At 49.9% G+C, this 21,080-nt stretch overlaps 1 protein-coding gene across 1 annotated transcript in view; it reads left to right on the top strand.

The window, feature by feature from the left end:
* Ccdc88c (coiled-coil domain containing 88C) overlaps positions 1–21,080 on the top strand; it is a 117,253-nt gene that overhangs the window by 26,884 nt on the left and 69,289 nt on the right. Inside the window, exon 4 of the mRNA XM_040742622.1 lies at positions 20,960–21,029. Coding sequence (XP_040598556.1) covers positions 20,960–21,029 — 70 coding nt within the window. The remainder of the gene's footprint in view (positions 1–20,959; positions 21,030–21,080) is intronic.

The following is a 21,080-nucleotide window of genomic DNA, read 5'->3' on the forward strand; positions in this document are numbered from 1 at the left end:
AAGGGAGTAAGACGAGGTGTGATAGGCAGGATGCCTGGCCTTTGCATACACATAGGGGACAATACACACACACACACACACACACACACACACAATGCACATAAAACATACCCACCCACCCCGTGCACATACATGAAAAAAGAGGGATAATGTTGTGACATGCTCAGTGGTAGAACATTTGCCTGGGCTCTGGGAAGCTTTGGGTTCAATTCCCAGTATCACACACAGAAACAAGATAGAATAAAAGAGCACTAGAGGAGATACCCCCTTGATGGCAGTGCTTGCCGAACCATCATGAAGCCCCAGGTTCCATCCCAATAGGTAGCAGGTGAGCTGTGGGTCTGCCTTTACATTACTGATTCAGTGGGACCCACATGGACTTGGCTCGCACATCGTGCTGTAGGTTGTGCAGAACTCTGGGGACCACACGGAGCAGGACCGTCCGTTGAGGAGCTCTTCACATCACCGTTGCTAACAGAGGAGGCCGGCCTGGAGCACAGGATTTGTTGTGGGCCACTTTTGTGCCCTCTCCTACCCAATGCGGTGCTGTGGCCCTCCCGGGGTTCCAGTGTCCCTAGAGACCTTGTAGGCTTGGGAGTGTCGAGCAGGTTTACTCCTGTGTGCAGGCTGATTAGCTTTGGCTCCGTTTTAAGGCTCCTGTCATGATCTTGGGGCAAAGTGTGCCAGCAGGAGGAGGGACCTGGTGTCACTCCATGCGTGAAACCTAGTGCAACACGAATAAATAAAAGACCCAGAGTGTTGGGGTTCAGACTTCAAGCTGAATATCAGGGAAGCAAAGCAGCCAGCCACCAGCTCTCGCCTCTTGCTCAGGCTGAAAGGGTTTAAAGGCGTGTGATCTGTTAACTCTTTTAGACTGATTCAGTCTCGTGTATCGCTGGGTGGCTTTGAAATCAGAGAGATGCCTCTACCTCTTAATCCTGAGTCCTAGGATTAAAGGTGTGTACCATTGCCTCCTGGCTTTGGGCTGCTGGGATTAAAAGTGTGTGCCTGGCTTTTATGGCTTGTGGCTGACTTTGCTTTTCTGAATCCTCAGTCAAATTTTAACAAATTACAAATAATATATCGCTACAACCTAATATCACTTTGCAAATAAAAAGGTTGAGTGCAGGAAAGTTGTGCTTTCGTGTTCATTTGTAGACGTAAAGCAAGACCCCAATGCTGCTGACTCTCATTCCGCTGCTCTTTCTATTGCCTTGGCGTTAAGGGATCATCCTAGCTAGAGAGAAGACAGTGCTAAATCAGTAGGGCAAAGTAGCACCGGTCTGTTAAGGAAGTGTGCTGTTTGGCTCTTGTAAGAGAAGCCAGGCTGGTGGAGAAAGTAGATTTTTTCATCCCCTTCAGTGACTGGGGCAGACAGAGTGAAGGTGCTGCCTGGACCCCTGGTGCTCGGTTTTAAGGTATTTTTCCTTCAGCGGCAGGAGCCCCACCCACTCATCCACTTCTGGATTGGCCTCCAAATGCTTGCAGAGCCCTAATTTATGAAGCACTTGGGAAAAGGTATTTGAAGTGTGTGGGTGTGGTCGTATAAGGAAATGCTGGCGTTCTTTGGAGCTGCCCTGTGGTGCAGGGAAACGGAGGGCACTCCACTGTGCTCTCAGATCCTCTTGTACAGAGAAGAGGAATGTTATGGCATCACAGCGATTCTGTGTGCTTGCTGGCTGGCTGGGCCCACCTGTTGGAGCTGCAGCTCTCTGTGCTCTGGTTGAGACTTCTCTTGCGCCCCACATATGACATGGATCTGGTGGGTCTTAGTCTCTGTTACACATCATTCATGGACAAGAGACTGGAATTCCCACAGGAAGCCGCCGCACCCTTTTCTTCCACTTCCCCAGGGGCTTCTCAGAGGCATGCGTAGTGTGTGACAGGCCCCTCACAGGAGCTGCAGCTCCCAGCAGGCTCAGCTAACTAAGAGGATCCAGGCACACGTAGCTCCAGTTAGCAGCTTGCTTTTCTTACAGGAAGAGGAGCTTAATCGCTGCTGAGTCTGACGACTTGAATTTGATCCTTAAGACTCATGTGGTGAACCAGGCGTTGGTGGTGCATGCCTTTAATCCCAGCACTCGGGAGGCAGAGGCAGGCGGATCTCTGTGAGTTTGACACCAGCCTGGTCTACAGAGCAAGTTCCAGGACAGCCTCCAAAGCCACAGAGAAACCCTGTCTCGAAAAACCAAAACAAACAAACAAAAAGACCCTTGTGGTAGAAGGAGAGACCTGACTCCTGCTTGTTGTCCTTGTCCTCTGGCCTCTCTTACTCATGAATAAACAAATGTATTTTTAGGAGGATTTATTATTATTTACTTGTGTGTGTGTGTGTGTGCGCGCGCGCACGCACACACACACACTCATGTGCATATGCATTCTGGTGCCCATGGAAGCCAGAAGAGGGTGTTAGAACCCTTCCTTGGTATTGTGAGCTGACCTGATGTGGGTCCTGGGAACCAAACTCAGGTCCTCTCCAAGAGCAGTATGTGCTCATAGCCACTAAGCCATCTCTCCAAAGGAAGGAAGGGAGATTGCAAAATCTGAGTAGCAGCATTGTGCTGGGGTGAAACTGACCTATCTGGAGAGGCCGCTGCATAGCTGTCCCGCTGCGTAGCTGTCATCTGTTCCTGTGTTCTTGCCCTCCTCCTGGTTGAGCTTTACATGTTAATGTTTTATTGAAAAGCTGCAGTGCATCCCGAGCTCCCTCAAATGACAGAGCCCTCATCATTGGTAGGCTTGCAAAGGTCATTCATAGTGCCTGTCCATGTATAAATAGTAATGTGAGTTTTGTTTTTATTGGACAAACAGTAGCAGGAAGTAAATGAGGTGGCGTGGCGTGAGGCCCCGATTCTCCCAGGATCTCACTGAAGCTAAGGAGTGGGAAGGGTCCTTGTAGGGTCTTATCTCACAGTACAGAGGGACTCCCTCACAGTGGGTGAGGCCGGGCCCCAAAGACTTTTCTGCATTCGGACCCGGATCAGCTGTTACAGCCCAGTGGCATCTGTGCTCAGCCCGTCTTTGCCTTGACTAAAGTGCTCCTTATCCTATTCTTAGGGTTGACTCCTTTCACAGTGACTAAACCTCTTGAGGACAGACAGTTAATGTTTTCCAGCAGGCCCGCCACAGGGAAGGCGGAATGCATAAAGAACTCTGATTGGGGGGCCAGGCCCTGCTGAGGTAGGCCATGGCTGCCAGCTGTTCAGAGCGACATGCTGTCAGCTGTCAAGGGAAGCAGGTGCCAGACTGCCATAGAGGGAGGCAAGGTCTTCCTGGTATCCACAGGGAGCTGACTGAGAGGAGGCATGTGAATCGGGACTTAACGATGGAGTGAGGAACGCTGGACATATAAAACCAGTTAGACCTCCGAGTGATGCCCCCAGCCCATTCCCAAGCCATCCTGTATGGCTATGGCCCAGTCCCACAAAGACTGGTCTGGAAGTGTCTCTCCTGTGTTTCAACACTCGAGCCTTGTGTGGGTGTGTTAGTGTCATCTAACCTTGTCTGATCCTCTGCTCTGGGCAGTTGTTCACCTGGTGTTTTTTACTCGGTGGGGGGAAGCATAAGGTGCTGGGACACAGGGTTTCAAAGTCAGGTTGGCCCCTGGTCAGGACCCAGTTCTTGGACACAGTCGTCTGTCGTGCTGGGTTGTGGTGGGTTTGCTGGCTTCTGTGAAGCGGACACTGCAAACCTAGGAAGGATCAGACCCTTGGTGGAGCGTGCTCTGTTCCGTTTCTCATCTGCTTCTGCTGGGAGTGTGAATTGTCACAGTTTTGCTTTGGAAAATGTGTCTGGCATTGTCTGGAGTTCCACACACCCTGCGGCCCACCTTGGCTTCCTTCCTAGGCGTACACCCGAGAGAAACCAGCACACGGATGTTAGGACGGGAATGCCCACTGTACTCTCGTGCACAATAACAAAAACCTGGAAACAGCCCAGATGCTCATCAATGGGAGAACGGTTGGCTACACTAAGACACGATTGCACAATGGAATATTACCCAGCTGTCTAAACAAATTAAGTACAGTGGCATGCGGCGCTGAAGATGAATTCTAGCAATACGTAAATATTAGGTAAAAATAGCGTGCTCCCAGACACCGCACGGAGCAATATTCCTTTGTTGTAAGGTAAAAGGCAACTAAAACTGGCATACTCACTAGGAATATTTACAAACACAATAAAAGTATTTAAGGAAGCTAGCTGGAATTGTCAGGTTCTGAAATGTGGGTGTTTCTTCTGTCGGGGTCCTGGCCTTTGTTTTAGGCAGAGGCTTTGCAGGTGGTTATTGCATTGTGGAATGAAGCTAAGTGCAAGTGTGTGAGCTGACATGAGCATGGGGGGCAAGGATTATGCTCAGTAATTAACCCCGTTCTGAGCATGTCGGGCCAGCAATCCTGTAGCTGGAGTTGGTTTTAGCTAAGGCTGCCGAAGCCCAGCATTTGCTGAGGGCCGGGGTGGAGTCTGTGTTTTCCTAGTTCCCTCCCCCTGCTTCTGTGCTTCTGTCTAGTCACCACCTGTCCATCCAGGTCAGGTCTCCCTTCACTGGGATGCCTGCTGGCTACTGTGACCTCAGCCAGCTTGTGACTTTTCCTGTCCTTAACTGCTTGTTCCCTATCTGTGTCACAAAATTAGTGCCTGGTTATGTGTGGCCTCCCGTGGTAATTGTTTCCACATGTGTTTGTGTGGGTCTCTGATGAGATGGTAATCCCCACAGAGCAAAGGTCAGGCTTTATCTCCTCCTCTGTGGTAGATAGCTCCGTAGTTCTGGGCCTGCTTGCCCCTTCCTCTGAGACGGCAGAATTCAAGTCCTGTTGTGGCTGCATGACCAGGCAGGCCATTGGACTGTGTGGATTGTATGTAGTGTAGTGTACTACCCCTCTGGAAAGCCTTCCTGAGAGGATGTGGTCTCCTTCTTTCTTTTCTTTCTGCAGAGCAGGGAAATGGTCATGGCTCTATCCCTCACCCAAAGGGCGATCAAAAGCACCCAGGGTCGTGACACCCGGTGCTGGGGCTCACCTGGCTTCTCATAAATTTGAGTCTCTGAACTGCCACTTTTCAAGGCTTTATCACCACAGTTGAGCATAATTCTCTGTGATATGTCCCATAGCCCTCCACTAGTCCTAGGCATTACTGGATACAGGATGAGTATACCATGAACCCAGCAATTTAAAAGTCTGTGACATCTGTTGAATTCCAGACTCCAGGATCATTTACATTCACTCCGAGACCTGGACCCCCAGGGACTCTTTTGGTCATTCTCAGTTAACCTGGGCATCTCTTGAATCCTCCCCCCCCCCCACTGAGCCCTCCGAGTTAATAAGGCTGCCTCAGTCAGACAGTTTGCCACCTGCGGGGCCTATGCTCAGGCATCACATTTGCATGCACTGTTGTCTTTGCAGAAGTGGGGGGCGGGCAGGGAAGAGATGCACCATGGGGGTTGGGGGATGCACCACAGGGGAGTGCACTCAAACCCTCAGGCCCCAAGCCCAGCATCTCTCTGCACTGGAATGGCTGATCTTAACAGTTTACCCTGCCAGCCTCTGCCACCACCATTCCTGTCTCCTCTCTAGAGGAGAACCACATAGGTTATGGGACTGCAGCGCTTTATTATGATTGTTCTTTCTAATTAATTAATTTGGGGGGTCTTGACAGGGTGGCACTATGTTGCTCTGTTACCCCTCTTCTTGGGGTCCAGGTCTTCTCAGTGGACACAGGATGATAGCCACCCTTGAAAAGGGAATGGGTAGGTGTAGGGTTGCCACCTAGAGCAGTCCTTTGTGAGGCCCAGCAGCAGCCTCACCCTCTGGCTCCGTGACTGGGCAGCAGTCACAGTTCTGGAATGTTAACCTCAGGGCATGACCAGCCTCTGCAGTCTGCGGGGAGAAAGCCCTTAGCCATCTCAGCAGGCCTGGGGCTGCTGTCAGTGGCCAACTGTTGACTGAGCCAACAGGGCTTACCCCGTGGTGGCTGATGTGGGAGGGCACTGCCCTGTGGGTGGAGTAGGCCATGCTTTTCTTACTACTTTGGTTCCTGCCTTCCGAGTGGGAGGCAGTTTAGGATGACGGGTGCTGACCTTGCAACACCTCTCTCTTTATAAGCAGGTCTCTATTTTTCTGTGCCCAGCAGGCAGCGGTCCTTGCTGAGCTCACCGCTGGGAGGACTGCTCAGTGCCTGGAGGGCAGGAAAACTATTGTTTCATTCACATTCAAGTCCTGGCTTCTGGGCCCTGCTGTGAGAAGACTCACAGCTCAGATACCCTTGAGTGAATGGAGACTTGAGGTCTAAAAGCAAAGCAGAAAGTGGAGACTGAGCTGGGGAGGCAGGTGACTTAAGGAGCCCAGTGTCCAGAGACAAAGCTTGGGCTTGGGAGGGTCTGGGAACATGGGGTGCCGCTGTCCCAGAGAAGCCCGGCATGTCTACCCATCTGCCTTTCCTTGCATCCCCAGATTTGTGTCATCCGTATGGGCTTGGCTGGCCACCTCTCTGCCAACTCCTATAGATCCCTGGGATGACACCTGGGGACTTCAGGCCAGGGGCTCACTGTGTTCTTGCTTATTGTCACCAAGCGTATCATGGCCTCACAGTTGGAAGGTCGAGCCCCACCTGGGGTTACTAGTCATGCCCCAGGGCTCATAGCTTGCATCTTCAGCCTTTCATACTTCCAGGAGAATGTGTGGCTGGAGTGAGCTGGCCATCCACCCCCGTGCCTCACAGGTAGGCACTTGCATGCTCCTGTGGCGGGCACTCAGTTGTTTGACTGCAGTGAAGCAGAAACTGTGATGACTAGGCCCTCCTTCAGCTGGCTGTGGGACCGTGGGGGCTGCTCGTCTGGTTTTCTGAGCTCCTAGAAGCTACTCTTTGACCCTGGCTGTCTGCTCACCTTGCTCACAACTGGACAGCTTCCCTGCTTTAGGGAGGGGAAGGGCTCTTTGTCCTCAAATAGCAGCTGACTTGTGTGCCTGGCTGGGGGGACATTTTTGTTCCTGGTGGTAAGATCCACTGTCAGACTGTTCACATATGGGTGCACATGCTTCCTGGGGAGTTGTGATCTCTTGAGTTAGATCATTTGGAAAATGGCGCTGACTCTCTTGAGTGCTGTGTTCTTGGAAGTAACAGCCCCATTGCCACCCTTAGGAGCCCACAAGTCAGGAAGGAGACTGCAAAAGTGAGTCTGGCTGAGGCAGGAAGGCCAGTGCACAGCTGTGCAATCAATGAAGACTGCTCTTGCCCACACTGCCTTAGCAGTCAGCACCACACACAATTGTAGGCACCTGTCACATTTGATTCCATGGAGGGAGTGACGACTCAACACCTTAATTCCTGGCTCAGAAGTCATTTGGTCAACTATGGCACATTCTGCTTCTGAGTTAAGATCTGGCCTTTGCATCTTTTTTTTAAAGATATTAAAATTTTTATTCTTTGTGTATCGGTGTTTTACATGCATACATGGAGGCCAGAAGAGGAGGGTGGATGCCCTTGGAGTTACAGACACTTGAGAGCTGCCCTGTGAGTGCTGGGAACCAGACCCAGGTCCTTCCTCTACAAGAGCAGCCAATACAGTTAACTGCTGAGACATTTCCCCCAGATAGCCATCGCCAGACAGCTGAGCCTCAGACGAGACAGAAAATCCCTGAGAGCCTTGCTCACCCGAGAGGGGTCTTTGCTCCTCAGCATGGGATACCTGACCACAGGAGCCCAAGGCAGGTAGATGTAGTTAGGCTTCCAGAAACATCTGTCTGAGCCCTCCCCATTTGATCTTCCCTTTGCCTGGAGCTCTTATTCCACATCTCTACCTGGCTCACACCCCACAATGCACTCCTTCCCTGTTCCATCCTCCTTCCGTCCAAGGCACTGATACCCATGATATAGATGTACCCCTCCTCTCTCCTATTCCACAACACCCCACCCCCACCCCCAAGGCACTGATACCCATGATATAGATGTACCCCTCCTCTCTCCTATTCCACAACACCCCACCCCCAAGGCACTGATACCCATGATATAGATGTACCCCTTCTCTCTCCTATTCCACAACACCCCCACCCCCACCCCCAAGGCACTGATACCCATGATATAGATGTACCCCTCCTCTCCTATTCCACAACACCCCACCCCCACCCCCAAGGCACTGATACCCATGATATAGATGTACCCCTCCTCTCCTATTCCACAACACCCCCACCCCCACCCCCAAGGCACTGATACCCATGATATAGATGTACCCCTCCTCTCCTATTCCACAACACCCCACCGTCAAGCCCTGAGCTGTCAGAGGGATCTGTAAATAGAGTGAATTTTCTTTGCTTTTTTGAGACATTGTCTAACTACATGGCACTGGTTGTTATGGAACTCCCTATGTAGACCTGAATGACCTCAAATTTCCAGAGCTACACCTGCCTCTGCACACTGGGTTCTGGGATTAAATGGGTGCATCTTGTATTGGCAGATATCTAGTGACCTAACTCTGGTTCCACCTTCTTAATTTAGGACTAAATGAGACAACGCAATATCTGGCCAGTTACTGGCTTCTTAGGCTTTTTGCTTTGTGATTGTTCAAAATAAAGTATCCTTTGCACTGCAGATGGGCAATGTGTGTTGAGATCCTGTGGCCTCTGTTCACACTAGACCAGCCTTCCTTTGGGCCAGCCCTGATCAGCCAGCACTTGGGGACATAGGAGGAGTTAGGAAGGCTTGGGTTAGGGGCAGGCATGGTAGGTGGGTATCACAGGATATAGCAGGTTATATCAAGTGATGGGCCGCCACTGTTTGTGGAGCTACCACCAACCCTCACTCCACCCCCAACCAGGATGGCAGCCCTAAAGCCGATAACATCTGTTGAGATTTCACTTCCCGCCAATATATTACTGGTGAAACTGGTTTACACACCACACACACACACACACACACACACACACACACACACACACACACACACACACACACCCTGCTTCCCTACCCCTGTTATTAGCTTTGTCCCAAGCTGTCTTCCCCTGGTTTCCTGCCGGAGAGTGTTTGTTTTTTTTTTTTTAATGTATTTTTTAAAGATTTTTTAAAATTTTATTTGTTATTAAGTATACGGTGTTCTGCCTACACTCCAGAAGAGGGCACTAGATTTCATTACAGATGGTTGTGAACCACCATGTGGTTGCTGGGAATTGAACTCAGGACCTCTGGAAGAACAGTCAGTGCTCTTAACCTCCGAGCCATCTCTCCAGCTCCGAGAGTGTATTCTTAATGATGGAGGTTTCTTGCTATCTAGGTGGAGTGTCAATCCTTGCTATGGACTCCTATCTCTGTGGGAAGTGGCAGATTTACAGAGATTTGTCCACGGGATGGGGACAGTGAGGCTCATCCACTGCTGCACCCTCTCCCACTGAGCCCAGACCAGGGTCCTCAGTTCTCAGTGGGTGTCCGCACTAGCTCTGGGGAGCCAAAACTACCCTTGTTGTTATGGGTAGAGGGTGTGTGTGTGTGTGTGTGTGTGTGTGTGTGTGTGTGTGTGTGTGTGTGTGTGTGTGTGTGTGTGTGTTTCCTCCTCAATTGGAGAGAGAAGAAAGTCCCAGTAGATGACCCTTCTCAGTCCTCCTTTCTTCCTATGCCTGGTCTAGAGAGATTGGAAGGGTATTTGTTTTTGAAGCTTCTAGATTGGAGTTGACACCCCCACTCTCCCTAAGCAAAAGTAGCTGTGATCTGTATGTCTCCAAGGGCTCAACTTTTTGGGGCTGTGAACTTGGGTCTTCATTATAGCCAAGCTTTTCTAAGTCATTGCAGGAAGGAGGAACATCCACAGCCCCTAAGTATGTTGGAATGACCTAGCAAATCCCAAGGGCAACAGTGTGGCTTCGGGTTTAGCCAGTACTGACTGGGGGGCCGGGTTGTATGCCCGGTACAGAGCTTGGTGGCCTGCGGGTTATGGAGAGCACTTACTTGTCTGGCAGGCATTCTGAAGCTGGTAGAGACTCTTAAAACATAGATGGGCACTCTGGCGAGTCGCTCCCCGAGCAGTGGCTCTGTGTTCTCTGTTGTCATGGCTGTCTCGCTGGGATTGTGGAGGAGAATGTACCACACCAGCCTTGGGGTTGGAGGACAGAGGTGGGTTGGTCTCTGTTCCCACCTCCCTGGCCACAGACCCAGGCAGCGCACATACCTGCACATCTTGGTTGGTACCTGTCCCTTGTTTGTCATTTCACTTGGGGACCATCTCCCTCTTGGAGCCTATAATTTAACTGTTACGTATGGAGGCATCCCAGGCAGTGTATTTATGAAGAGGTTTATTTAGCTCAGGGTTTGTGGGACTGAAAACCCAAGATCAGGCAGCTGTCTTGGAGGTCTAATGACGGGAGGGTCTCACAAAGGCGGGAGTGGGTGCAGAAGGGATCACGTGGCAGGGCAGAAAGCAGGTGAGATTTAGGGGTTCTTTGAGAACCACATAGTCACCTCCCATTCAGCTCTCTCTTAAAGGTCTCACCATCTTCTAACGTTGCCACACTGGGGACTAGGCTTTCTTCTCATTAACCTTGGGGACTGCACACTACCCAGAGCCAGCAGGGTCCCCTGCTGAGCAGCCTGCTTTCTTTGTTAGGGTGCCGGACTTGCTGGAACCGCCCCCTCCCAGCTGTGGGCTCTGAAAGCAGGCTCACCCACACACCCAGGCCTCCCTTCTCCCTGCAGGCTTTGTGGTTTTTGTTTTGGTCCACAATCTCCAAACAGGTGCGCCATGTGACACCAAGCAGGCACCCGGAAAACAGAGAGGCAGGCATTAAATAAAACCACATATGTCACATTTCTGGTCTTTCTGCTGGTTTCCCCTGCTTTCTAGTTGCATGCCCTGGGGTGTTGGAGTTGGGGGTGGGGTGGGGACTGCTAGCCACAGAGTATTGGTGGCCTTTGTCCCGGGGTACTCATATGACAAGTCCTAAGCTTGTCCTGTGTGTGGTAGACTTGTATGCTGTCCCCACCCCAGTTTGCTTATGGGCCCTCAGATCCTGGCAGGCTGCTGGCCACTTTCTGCTGCTCTTGCTCTGACCTGTACCCCAATGGTGAAGGAACCAAGGGCAGTGGGCAAAGACAGTGTGCCAGGTAGGGTGGAAAACAGGAGTTGGAGAGGTGTCACTTGTGGGACGGGGGAAGACTATGCTGCAGTCGCTGAGTTCTGGTTAGTGGAGTACATGGGGTAGAAGGTTCCTACTAGGAAGGCAGCCCTGTCCTTAAGGTACTCCTGCAGTGCCTGGCCTCCCCCTTGCTGCACCCTGGATGGCGTGTGTCATGCTTGTCTTATCCCACCCTGCCGGTTGCACTGCCCCCGACGGGAGCCAGGCTGGTTCACTCATAACAGTCCAGTCTCCAGGACGTCTGGCCGCCTCTTCTCCCCCGTTGCTTTCTCACCGGGGAAAGTTTGGGTCTTCCTGGAAGCCCAAAGAAGAGTCCCCCAACCTGACTGTCAGCAGTCAGGTTCCTCTTGTTTCTAAGACTTGTCTCCTGTGCTGCAGTGCTGTCCTGTAGCTGACAGTGGACGTATTGGTGGGTAGAGGCCAGCACAGTCCTGAGTATGAGAGACAGCTCTCTCAGCTGTGTAAGTCCTCCCGTTCCCAGGAGGCCCATCCTTGTTGGATACTCAAGCAGAAAGAAGGCTCTGTGGAGTGTTACAAAGACCCCCTAAGGCAGGGTCCAGTGGGGTCTGCTTGTAGACCCAAATGTGGTGCTAGGCCTCCATTTTTTTTTCTACTCTGGGCTTGTTTTCTTGTTGTATAGGAAATCCATAAGGCTGTTGTGGCTTGATTCTGAATTCTTGGAGCTGGAGGAAACGGCTCGGTTGTTAAGAATGGACACTGCTAGGCTGGAGAGATGGCTCAGAGGTTAAGAGCACTGACTGCTCTTCCAGAGGTCCTGAGTTCAATTCCCAGCAACCACATGGTGGCTCACAGCCATCTACAGCTCAATCTGGTGCCCTCTTCTGGCATGTAGACAGAACTCTGTATATGTAATAAATAAATCTTAAAAAAAAAAAAAAGAATGGACACTGCCCTTGCAGGGGACCCAAGTTCAGTTCTCAGCACCCACATTGGGTGGCTAACAACTGTGTATGGTTCCAGTGATCCTAGTGATCCAACACCTCCTGCTTCCATAGGCATGCATACACTTAGTTAGAAACAAGACTTAAAAAATAGTAAATTCTTCATAGCCTGGCATTGGTTCGATTTTGTGCATGGACAAGGCCTGCTGATGACATCCTTAGATAAGTTGAACCTAAAAGCCTCCCGCTGGTTTCTCATGACCAGGCATATGTTAGCCTCATACAGGATTCCCCAAGCTCCTTCAACTGTCCTATTTCCCTGGCTTAAGACAGACAGCAGCCCACAGAGCAGCCAGGAGCATCACACAGTCTTAAAGGGAAAGGACAGGCATTTCTTGAGGTTACTTGAGATGTCCTCTGGGCCCATCCCTCAGAGCAGGCAGCTCTGGGCTCCTGATACAGGAAGATGCGCTGTACACACACACACACACACACACACACACACACACACACACACACACACACACACACACACACACACACACACACATCATCCCTCCCTTAGAAGCTGGAGTCCTGTTCTCCTACAAGTGAGTGTGTCTCAGAGGGGCTGGTTTGCCCTTCCTGGTGGTGTTGGCTTTTCTGGGGGCTCCTCCTCCACAGTTCCCTTCAGTCAGCTCAGAGGTATTTGTCTGTCTTTCTGTCCATAGGGAATGGGCTGGTGCTTGTTTCTGCTCTGTTGGAGGAGGTTTTCTGGTGACTTGGAAACCTCAGACAGGCCTTAAAATTGCCTTATCCTCGAACGCAGCTTGGCCTAATTAGGGAAACCTGTGCCGCCATGCTTGTTCAGATCAGGCTGGTTTCAGGCCCTAGGGACCCTGGATTAATTGAAACGAGGTGGAACAGATGGATTGAGTCTATCAGCCGCGCTCCATGGCAGCCTCTTCACACTAACGCACTTCATTACCCACTGATTGTACCAGGTCTCCCGCCCCAGTCAGAGGGCCTGTGTTAGGACCTGAGGCCCCTGTGCAGATGGAATTACAAGCTCCTGGTCCCCCGGGTCATGCTTTGAGCAGGTGTCATGGATAAATCACCGTTTTATGTTTCTTCGCTGCAGTTAAATTAGAAAATTGTGGTCCTGGCGGTAACAGTCCCCTAAAGCGCTCTGTGGCTCTCGATTTTTGGGGTCAAATCCCTATTGCCCTCTCAGGGGTGGCAATGTGGGAGGCATGCTGGCCGGGGCTGAAGTAGCAGGCTGGAAATGTCATGCTTCGATAGTGAAGGTATGAAGCAGGTGTCAGCAACAGGAGATGCCCTGGTTTGGACCGCAGGGAGACTGTGGTGCGGGACAAGCTCGCTCAGTCCAGCCCCTCGCTCTGGTTCCTCCCATGAAACCCCTGAGCAGCAGCACTACACAGCCGGTTCCATAGACTGTGTGTGCTGGCGATTCCTGTCCTGGACACCACGTAGGAATGAGTGATGGGAGGAAAGAGGGGCAGGAACCTCTCCATGGCTGGGTACTTCTAGTAAGAATTGTGAAGTGACCTTACAGTAAGGCATAGGAGCCATGCTGGGAGGGCAGCTTTTGTTTTGGATGGTGCTGTTGAAGTGTGTTCTGGGAACTCTCTTGGCCAAGTCCGATTTTGAGATGGGAGCACATGGAGGAATGCAAATTGGTGGCATGAGTATCAGTCCTCCAAGCCACAAATGTCCCATGATATATTCCTCTAAACTCCAGGGTCTCTGTGGAGCTCTGCGCCTGCCACACTGTGCAGAGCTGGAGACTGCAGTTCCTAGAGAAGCTTCCCTGCTTTGTAGGCATCTGACACCAGTGAGGCCGTTCCCGTGGGCCTGCCGTGACCGCTGTAGTTTGGGAATTGAGGAGTGATCCTTGTTTTGCTTAGTTTGCTCCTAAGGTGATCACATTTGGGACTTTACAGTTTAGAAAGCACAGCATGTTCAAGCCCTCATCATAGATTCGTTTTGGAATGTTCTCTTTTACATTTTTATTCGGGGTTCCGCTTAATAGACATTTTCATGGAACATTATAAAACATTCTGAACTATTCCTTTTTTCCCCCCCTCCCACTTTAAGATCGTTCATCTTTTGCTCACAGCTACAAGCTGTGACTCTTAAGGAAGCAGTGTGAGAGCGGGCCAGGCTTGAAGGCCTGGGGAGAAAACGCTGCAGAGGGAAGCATTTGGCTTTCCGGGTTTGTCTTATCATCAGTATGGGAAAGAGAGAAGACACCTACACAAAAGAGGCTTTGTAAGGAAGCCTTAATGCAAATCTTTAGGAATATTTTCTGATTCGCTTTTCCCAACTGCCACTACTAGAGGTTTTTTTGATGCCTGAGTGGGGAGCTGATTGACAAGTCAACTGTGGGTGCACCATTCAAGTGGCAGATGAATAAATTTAGAGAGAGTTGCATGTCATTGTGGGTACTGGTGTTTTGGCTGAGGTTTGGGAGCTGAGAGGGCCCTGGCTGGTGGTGTTGGGGGGCTTCGTGTGGAAGAGCATCTCAGTAGGCGAGTAGATTGTGGATCTTTTATCGTTCTGCCCAGTAACCTGGGGCTTGATCTCACCTGGGACAGCTAGATGTTTCTCAGCCTGGTCCTCTTCCTCTCAGGCTCCTAAGCATCCTCCACAGCCCCCTGCCTCTGGGGAGCCCTTGACGGCACTCCTTTTGCTGTGCTGTGACTTGGTACCTACTTACCATTCTCAGCCACAGCCAGGTCTGCAGTGTGTGTCCTATGAATTCCTGAACCCAGACTAGACCCGAAGAGTGTGTGAGCAGTTCACACGAAGCTGATGTCACTCATGGTCCTGTCTTTTAGCCTTGACTCTGACTGAGAGTCTGGGTAGGTCAACATGAACATTGTTTGTGGTTTTGTTTTGCCTCTATGGAAAGCTGCTGTTTTGCTACATGGACTGTCCCCATCTCCTTGGCAACCGAGAGCATCACTTTCCTCCTGCTGCATGTATAGGGTGTTTAACTTTTGGGGATCTACCTTCTGGATTCAGAATTAACAGCTGCTGTACCAACTCATACAGAGAGTGAGCTCTAGACTGATGCCCTTAGCCTCAGCAACTCTTATTTTTCTTTCTGGACAAATTGTCAACCTATCAGATTCAGCTTCAGGGTGCTGGAGAAATGATGGCTCAGCCATTAAGAGCATTGACTCTCTTTCTGGGGACCAAGTTCTTTGTGAGCACACAATATATGGTGGTTCCTAGCCATCTCTAACTCCAGTGCTAGGGGATTTGATACCCTCTTTTGCCTCCACGGGTACAAGGCGTGCATGTGGCACACATACGTATATCCTGTACACATAAAAAATGAGTTTCATCCTGGTGGTGGTAGATGTGAGCTGTTCTGTCCGTTTCTCATAAAATCATTGTTCTTTTTTGTTTGTTTGATTGATTGATTTTAGAGACAAGAATCTGACTATGTAGTCTTGGGTGGCCCGGAGCTTGCTTTGTAGACCAGGCTGGCCACAAACTCACAGAGATCCACCTGCCTCTACCTCCTTAGTGCTGGGGTTAAAGGCACTGCACCACCAAGCCCCAGCTAGAATCATTGTTCTTGATCTAGCAATCATTCCATACTAGCCTCCTCCACATATTCGTACAGAAGTAGCTTTAACCTGATCCCTCTCCTCTTTTGGTTTCTTAGAGACAGTCTTTTATTTATAGCCTAGGCTGGCCTGAAACTCACTTGTGAATTCCAAGCTAGCTTTAAGCTCACAGTGATCCTCCTGCCTCTACCTCCTTAGTGCTGGGGTTATAGGTGTCCACCTCCCAGGTGCTGGGGTTTTGGGTGTGCACCACTACACCCAGCTTGGTTTTTGGTTTCTTGAGACTTTTATTTTATTTTGGGTTTTTGAGTTAGGGCTTCTCTGTGTAGCTATCCTGGAACTCATTCTATAGACCAGACTGGCCTTGAACTCTAGAGAGATCTCGCTGCCTCTGCCTTCCGAGTGCTGGGATTAAAGGCAGGTGCTACCACCACCCATCAAGACATGGTTTTACTATAAATCTCAGGCTGGCCTTGAACTTGTGAGGATCTTTCTGTCTTCTGTTTTCTGAGTTCTGGGGTTTCAGGCAAGTATCACCAGTATTCCAGTGCCTTACATTTCTTCCACCTGTACAGAGAAAAATTCTTCTGTTTAAATGTATGGCAAAGACTGATAGACCTAGCTTGTTCTTTAAACTTACAGTGAGACTCCAACTTTGCCTTTGCTGCTGTGTAGTGTTCTTCTGGGATTCTCCACCCACAAGCCCCTGCCTTCAAGCTGCTTGTGTCCTGGGAGGTTCCTCCCCTAGAGCCTCTACCTTCTGCATTTCTGGTTTCAAAGACTCCTGTTCTCTAGGACCTGGGGTTCTCCTGTCCTAGCCAGCATCTGCTCTCCCTAGCTGAGGCTTGAGGTGCCATGGTAGTTTTGTGTTGGCAGTGCATTTCATCCTGTGACTCCGGTGGTGGCTATTGTTTTCCTCGTCGAGAGCTGGAGCTCAGACCAAGGACCTCACATGTGAATTCTCAGGAAGGGTGGATAATGGATAATTTTCTTTCCCTTTCATGTGCATGACACAAATGCCTGGTAAATGAATGCCTGGTTTTCTGCACGAGAAGCTGCACATTGAAGGTTACATTATTTTAAAGTGATGTAAGTATTGTGGAATCTTTAGAAAATGCTGGGGAAACTTGGTGAAATCATGATCACTGTGATATAGAACCGTCTCTCTTAAGGTTTTTACCTATTTGTTAAACGTGCATTTAACAGAAGCCACTCATTAGATGTCCATTTAACTTGTTTGCTTTTTTCAAGACAGGGTTTGCGTGGCCCTGGCTGTCCTGGAACTTGCTCTGTAGACCAGGCTGGCCTTGAACTCAGAGATATGACTGACTCTGAGTCCTGAGTGCTGGGATCAAAGGTGTCACCACCACTGTCTGCCTCAGCTTGCTCTTTGGTTCAGTTCTTGGAACTGTTTGTTTGAGGCAGGATCTCGCTGTGTAGCCTAGGTTGGTCTTAGACTCAAGGCCATTTTTCTTCCTCAGCCTCCTAAGTACTGGGATTATAGACCTAAGCCACCATGCCTAGTATATCCTTTTTTTGTTTGTTTGTTTGTTTTGGTTTTTCGAGACAGGGTTTCTCTGTGGCTTTGGAGGCTGTCCTGGAACTAGCTCTTGTAGACCAGACTGGTTTCCATCTCACAGAGATAGATCCGCCTGCCTCTGCCTCCCGAGTGCTGGAACTAAAGCGTGCGCCACCACCGCCCAGCTTACCTCGTGTATTCCTAACTATTCTGAGGACTGCTGTAAACCACAGACCTTGAGACTAGCTACCTTTTACCTTCTGACAGTCAGGGTCAAAATCTAGGGAGGCATGGTTCTGGCTTGTTGGTAGTACAGGCACAGGTGATGCCCTGAGGCCCATCAAAGATGGTGTGACAGACAGACGTCCTTGAGAGGGGTTTGGCTGCTCCCCTTGGTCTTGAGCAATTGATGAGATCATATATTTGGATTTGAAGCCCAGATTAGGATGGCAGGAATATTACAATATTACAGTATTAAGTGCTATCCTGCCTGGCTCCTCCCTGGGGCTCAGGCTGCCTCTGTAGGATGTAAACAAACCCTCTGCTGACCCAGATTTGGGGGATTGCTTCAAGCACTTAACTGCCAGTGGGCCACCCCAGGATTGGATTTAGTCCACTTTCATTTATGAAAAGGAAAATCTGGGGTTTCCACAGCCTTTTATATGCGGCTGTGACTGCAGATCTGAAGTGTGGGAGGGCACAAAATCTTACCCACCCCACTGCATGGGTAGTGGGGCAGGGGCTCTCCGGAAGGACAATTTGTCAAGCCCAAGCCTTTCTTCAGGCTTGTCCCTCATCCCCACATCAGGATGCAGCTATAGTGTTTTGGGGGTGTCTGGGTCTGGGGACTGTGGAGAGCTCAGCACTGGGCTGCACTCCAGCCAGCATCGGCCAGCCCCGCTACTTGCAGCCAGCCTGGGTGGGACCAGGTGTCCCAAGCAGACTGTGGCAGCCACTTCACAGTGGCTTTCTGTTCTGAGTGCCAGGCAGGGGCCTCTCGTCAGCACCCCGCTCACGTCCTCACTAGGCTGAGGGCCTGGCCTGAAGGGAGGCTCCCTCGCTGCCGAGGCCTCAGCAATTTTGCTGGACTTTTGCTGGGGGAGGTCACAGGTGCAAGGGGGCTCATGGGCACCCGAGTGTCTTGTCACCCATGTGGGTGTCCTGTAGCCATCCATGGCTGTCAGAACCTTGAGATGTGGCTGGTATGTCTGGGGATACAAGTTGCTATTTTAGTTCCTTTGAATAAAAAAAAAAGGTATTCATTTAAGTGCATTTGGAACAACTAGGGAATTGAAGTCTACTTGTTCAGCTGTAAAATTTATGAAATCTATGTAAAGTTCAAGTTCTTTTAAGTTGCATAAAAATTGAGGAGTGATCAAATATACTCTAGAATTCAAAAATCCTATGAAAAAGAATGTAAAATGACTCAGTAATAATTTTATATCTTGATGTTTTAAATAATTACATTTAGGTACACTGGCTTAAAAGTATTATGAAAATATTTCTACTTTTACTTACCTTTTTAAAGCAGGCTTCTGGAAAAATTGGAATTACTGTGTGTCTCAAGTTACATGTTAGTGGCAATGCTAACCTTTGAGCCTGCTTTTGTTGGGATGTTTTGGATGGTCCTTTAGGGGCACTGGTTAATGGCTCTTTAGCATTTTTCCCATTGAATTAAGTTTTAGGAGACTCCTGATGTTTTACGAGGAACACTTTTTAAAAGCCTGTTTGTAAATATGTTTCTTTATTACTGTTTTTTTCAGACAGGGTCTTGCAGTGTAGCCCAGGCTGGTATGGAACTCCAAGCAGGTCCTCATGCCTCACCCTTTTGAATGCTGAAATTATTGGCATACACCACTGTGATGTAAAACATTTTCCTCCATTGCATAAATAGCACCTTTCTTAAGGAAAATTAGGAAGTCCTGATTAAATGACACTAAGCATCCTGTTTCGAAAGACAGTTTTCCTAACAGTACTTTGTAATGACATTTTGCTTAGTGTTGGCATGAAAGTAAAGCTTCTCAGAGATTTGACAGATTGCCTTGAAAATGGTGAAGCAAGCATTGTTTTTTAAACTTATTTATAGAAGGGTGTTTGAAGGTTTGGAGATTTGAACAAGGTGTCAGGAAAGCCACCAGGACTTGGAATACGGGTGGTTGTTGAGGCTGGTCTTGTTCTCCCATGGTAGCCTGGGGTTGGGGACCCAGGGATGACACTGCCTAAAAGGACGGGCATGCTGGCCCAAGAACCCCACTTTCCAGATGCGCTGTTTGGACGTGTTCTGGGAGAGTTTCGTGTGTTGCCACCTAAGGCATGTTTGAGACAACAGCTGACAGCTGTGGTTGGCAAGGTGACATGTGAGCCCAGGTATTAGTCCCTGCTGTCATGCGTCTCACCTGATGGTTTTGAGGGTCTCAGCTGTGAGATTAGCCCAGTAGGTACTGAGCTTGTTTCTCGAAGCCAGCGGGAATCTTGCTGAACAAAGACACTGCCTCCCCTCCGCATAGCAGAGAAATTCGACTCAGGCTGCATCTCGGGAGAAACCGTTTCCAGGGCACAAGGCTTCATTGCTGTGCCACCCACTCCTTTCCACCAGTCTTCATAAAACTGGAGTTTTCTTTTCCTGTGTGTGTGTGCGTGCACAAGCACGCACATGTGTACATGTCTATGTGTGTATGCATGTGTCTGTGTCTGTGTGCCCACCCCATATATACGCATGGAGCCAGAGGTGATGGTGGATGTCTTTCTCTGTCACTCTCCACCCTTTTGTTTTGTTGTTGTTGTTGTTTTTAAGTCAGAGCCTCACTGAATCTGGAGGTCACTACTGGGCTGGGCTGGCCTGGCCAGTGATCCCTGGAGATCCACCTGTTGCCCCCACTGCGTCCCCCCCCCATTGTGGTAATATCCTCTCTGTCGAGTCTAAATTTCTCACATGAGTATCGGGGCCCCAGACTCAGGTTTGCATGCTTGGACAACAGACAGCTTTACCCGCTGAGACATCTCCCCAGCCCCAGATTGGGTTTTTCTTTTCTGGATTTGTGAAAAACAGTTCTAAATAGGGAGGAAGACCAGGCCTGCCCAGCCCAGGGAACGAGCAGGGCTGTGAGACAGTGCTGCCACCACTGGCCAGAACACAGCTCCTGAAAGATCCACAGATAGGAGGCTGTGACCGATGGCGATGGCCATGCCCCACCTGCGTTTAGGGGTCTTTGCATGAGGGTCAGGAGGCAGCTGTCCCCAAGGCCACCTTCTCTGACTGGACTGAATAGCCAGATGTTTTTCCTCCTAGAAGGTCACTCCCTACGGGGAAAAAATCTTCTAGAGTTTACCCCAAAGCCTCCTCCATGCTCAGATCCTCAGTCCTCAGCTTGAGGGCTCGGTAGCATCTCCATTGTTTATTCTGTTTTGTTATAACTGCACCAACTATGCAGACAAAAGCGGTTCAGTATAGTTTTTAAAAAGCTTAACCCAGCCGGACATTGGTGGCACACGCCTTTAGTCCCAGCAGTCGAAGGCAGAGGCAGGCAAATCTCTGTGAGTTTGAGGACAGTCTGGTCTACAGAGAAACCCGTTTCGGGAAAGAAAAAAAAGAAGCATAATCCTAGTGTGTCATTTATCTTTCCCTGCAAGTTTCTGGATATGCAGCAGCCACCATTTCTACTTGATGAGCAGCACAGCATGACTGCACTCTGCGTTGAATGGTTCAGCTAATCATTTGAGGCCTTCCCAGTTGCCCTGTAGTGGCTGCCTGCTTCTCGGGGGACGTGATTAGCTGTTATTTACCTAATGGCTCCTTACTCTCGTCTCCTGTGCTTTAACGGTGTCTTTCTCTCTTTGTCTCTGTAGGAAGTTCTCCAGCAGCTGATCGTAATGAATTTGCCCAATGTTTTGATGATTGGCAAAGACCCACTGTCTGGTGAGTGTGAGCACCCCACCCCCACCTCCTGTAGCGCTTGGGCGATGCCAT

Source organism: Mesocricetus auratus, unplaced genomic scaffold, assembly GCF_017639785.1.
Source record: "Mesocricetus auratus isolate SY011 unplaced genomic scaffold, BCM_Maur_2.0 Super-Scaffold_15014, whole genome shotgun sequence".
In the NCBI taxonomy this organism is placed as follows: domain Eukaryota; kingdom Metazoa; phylum Chordata; class Mammalia; order Rodentia; family Cricetidae; genus Mesocricetus; species Mesocricetus auratus.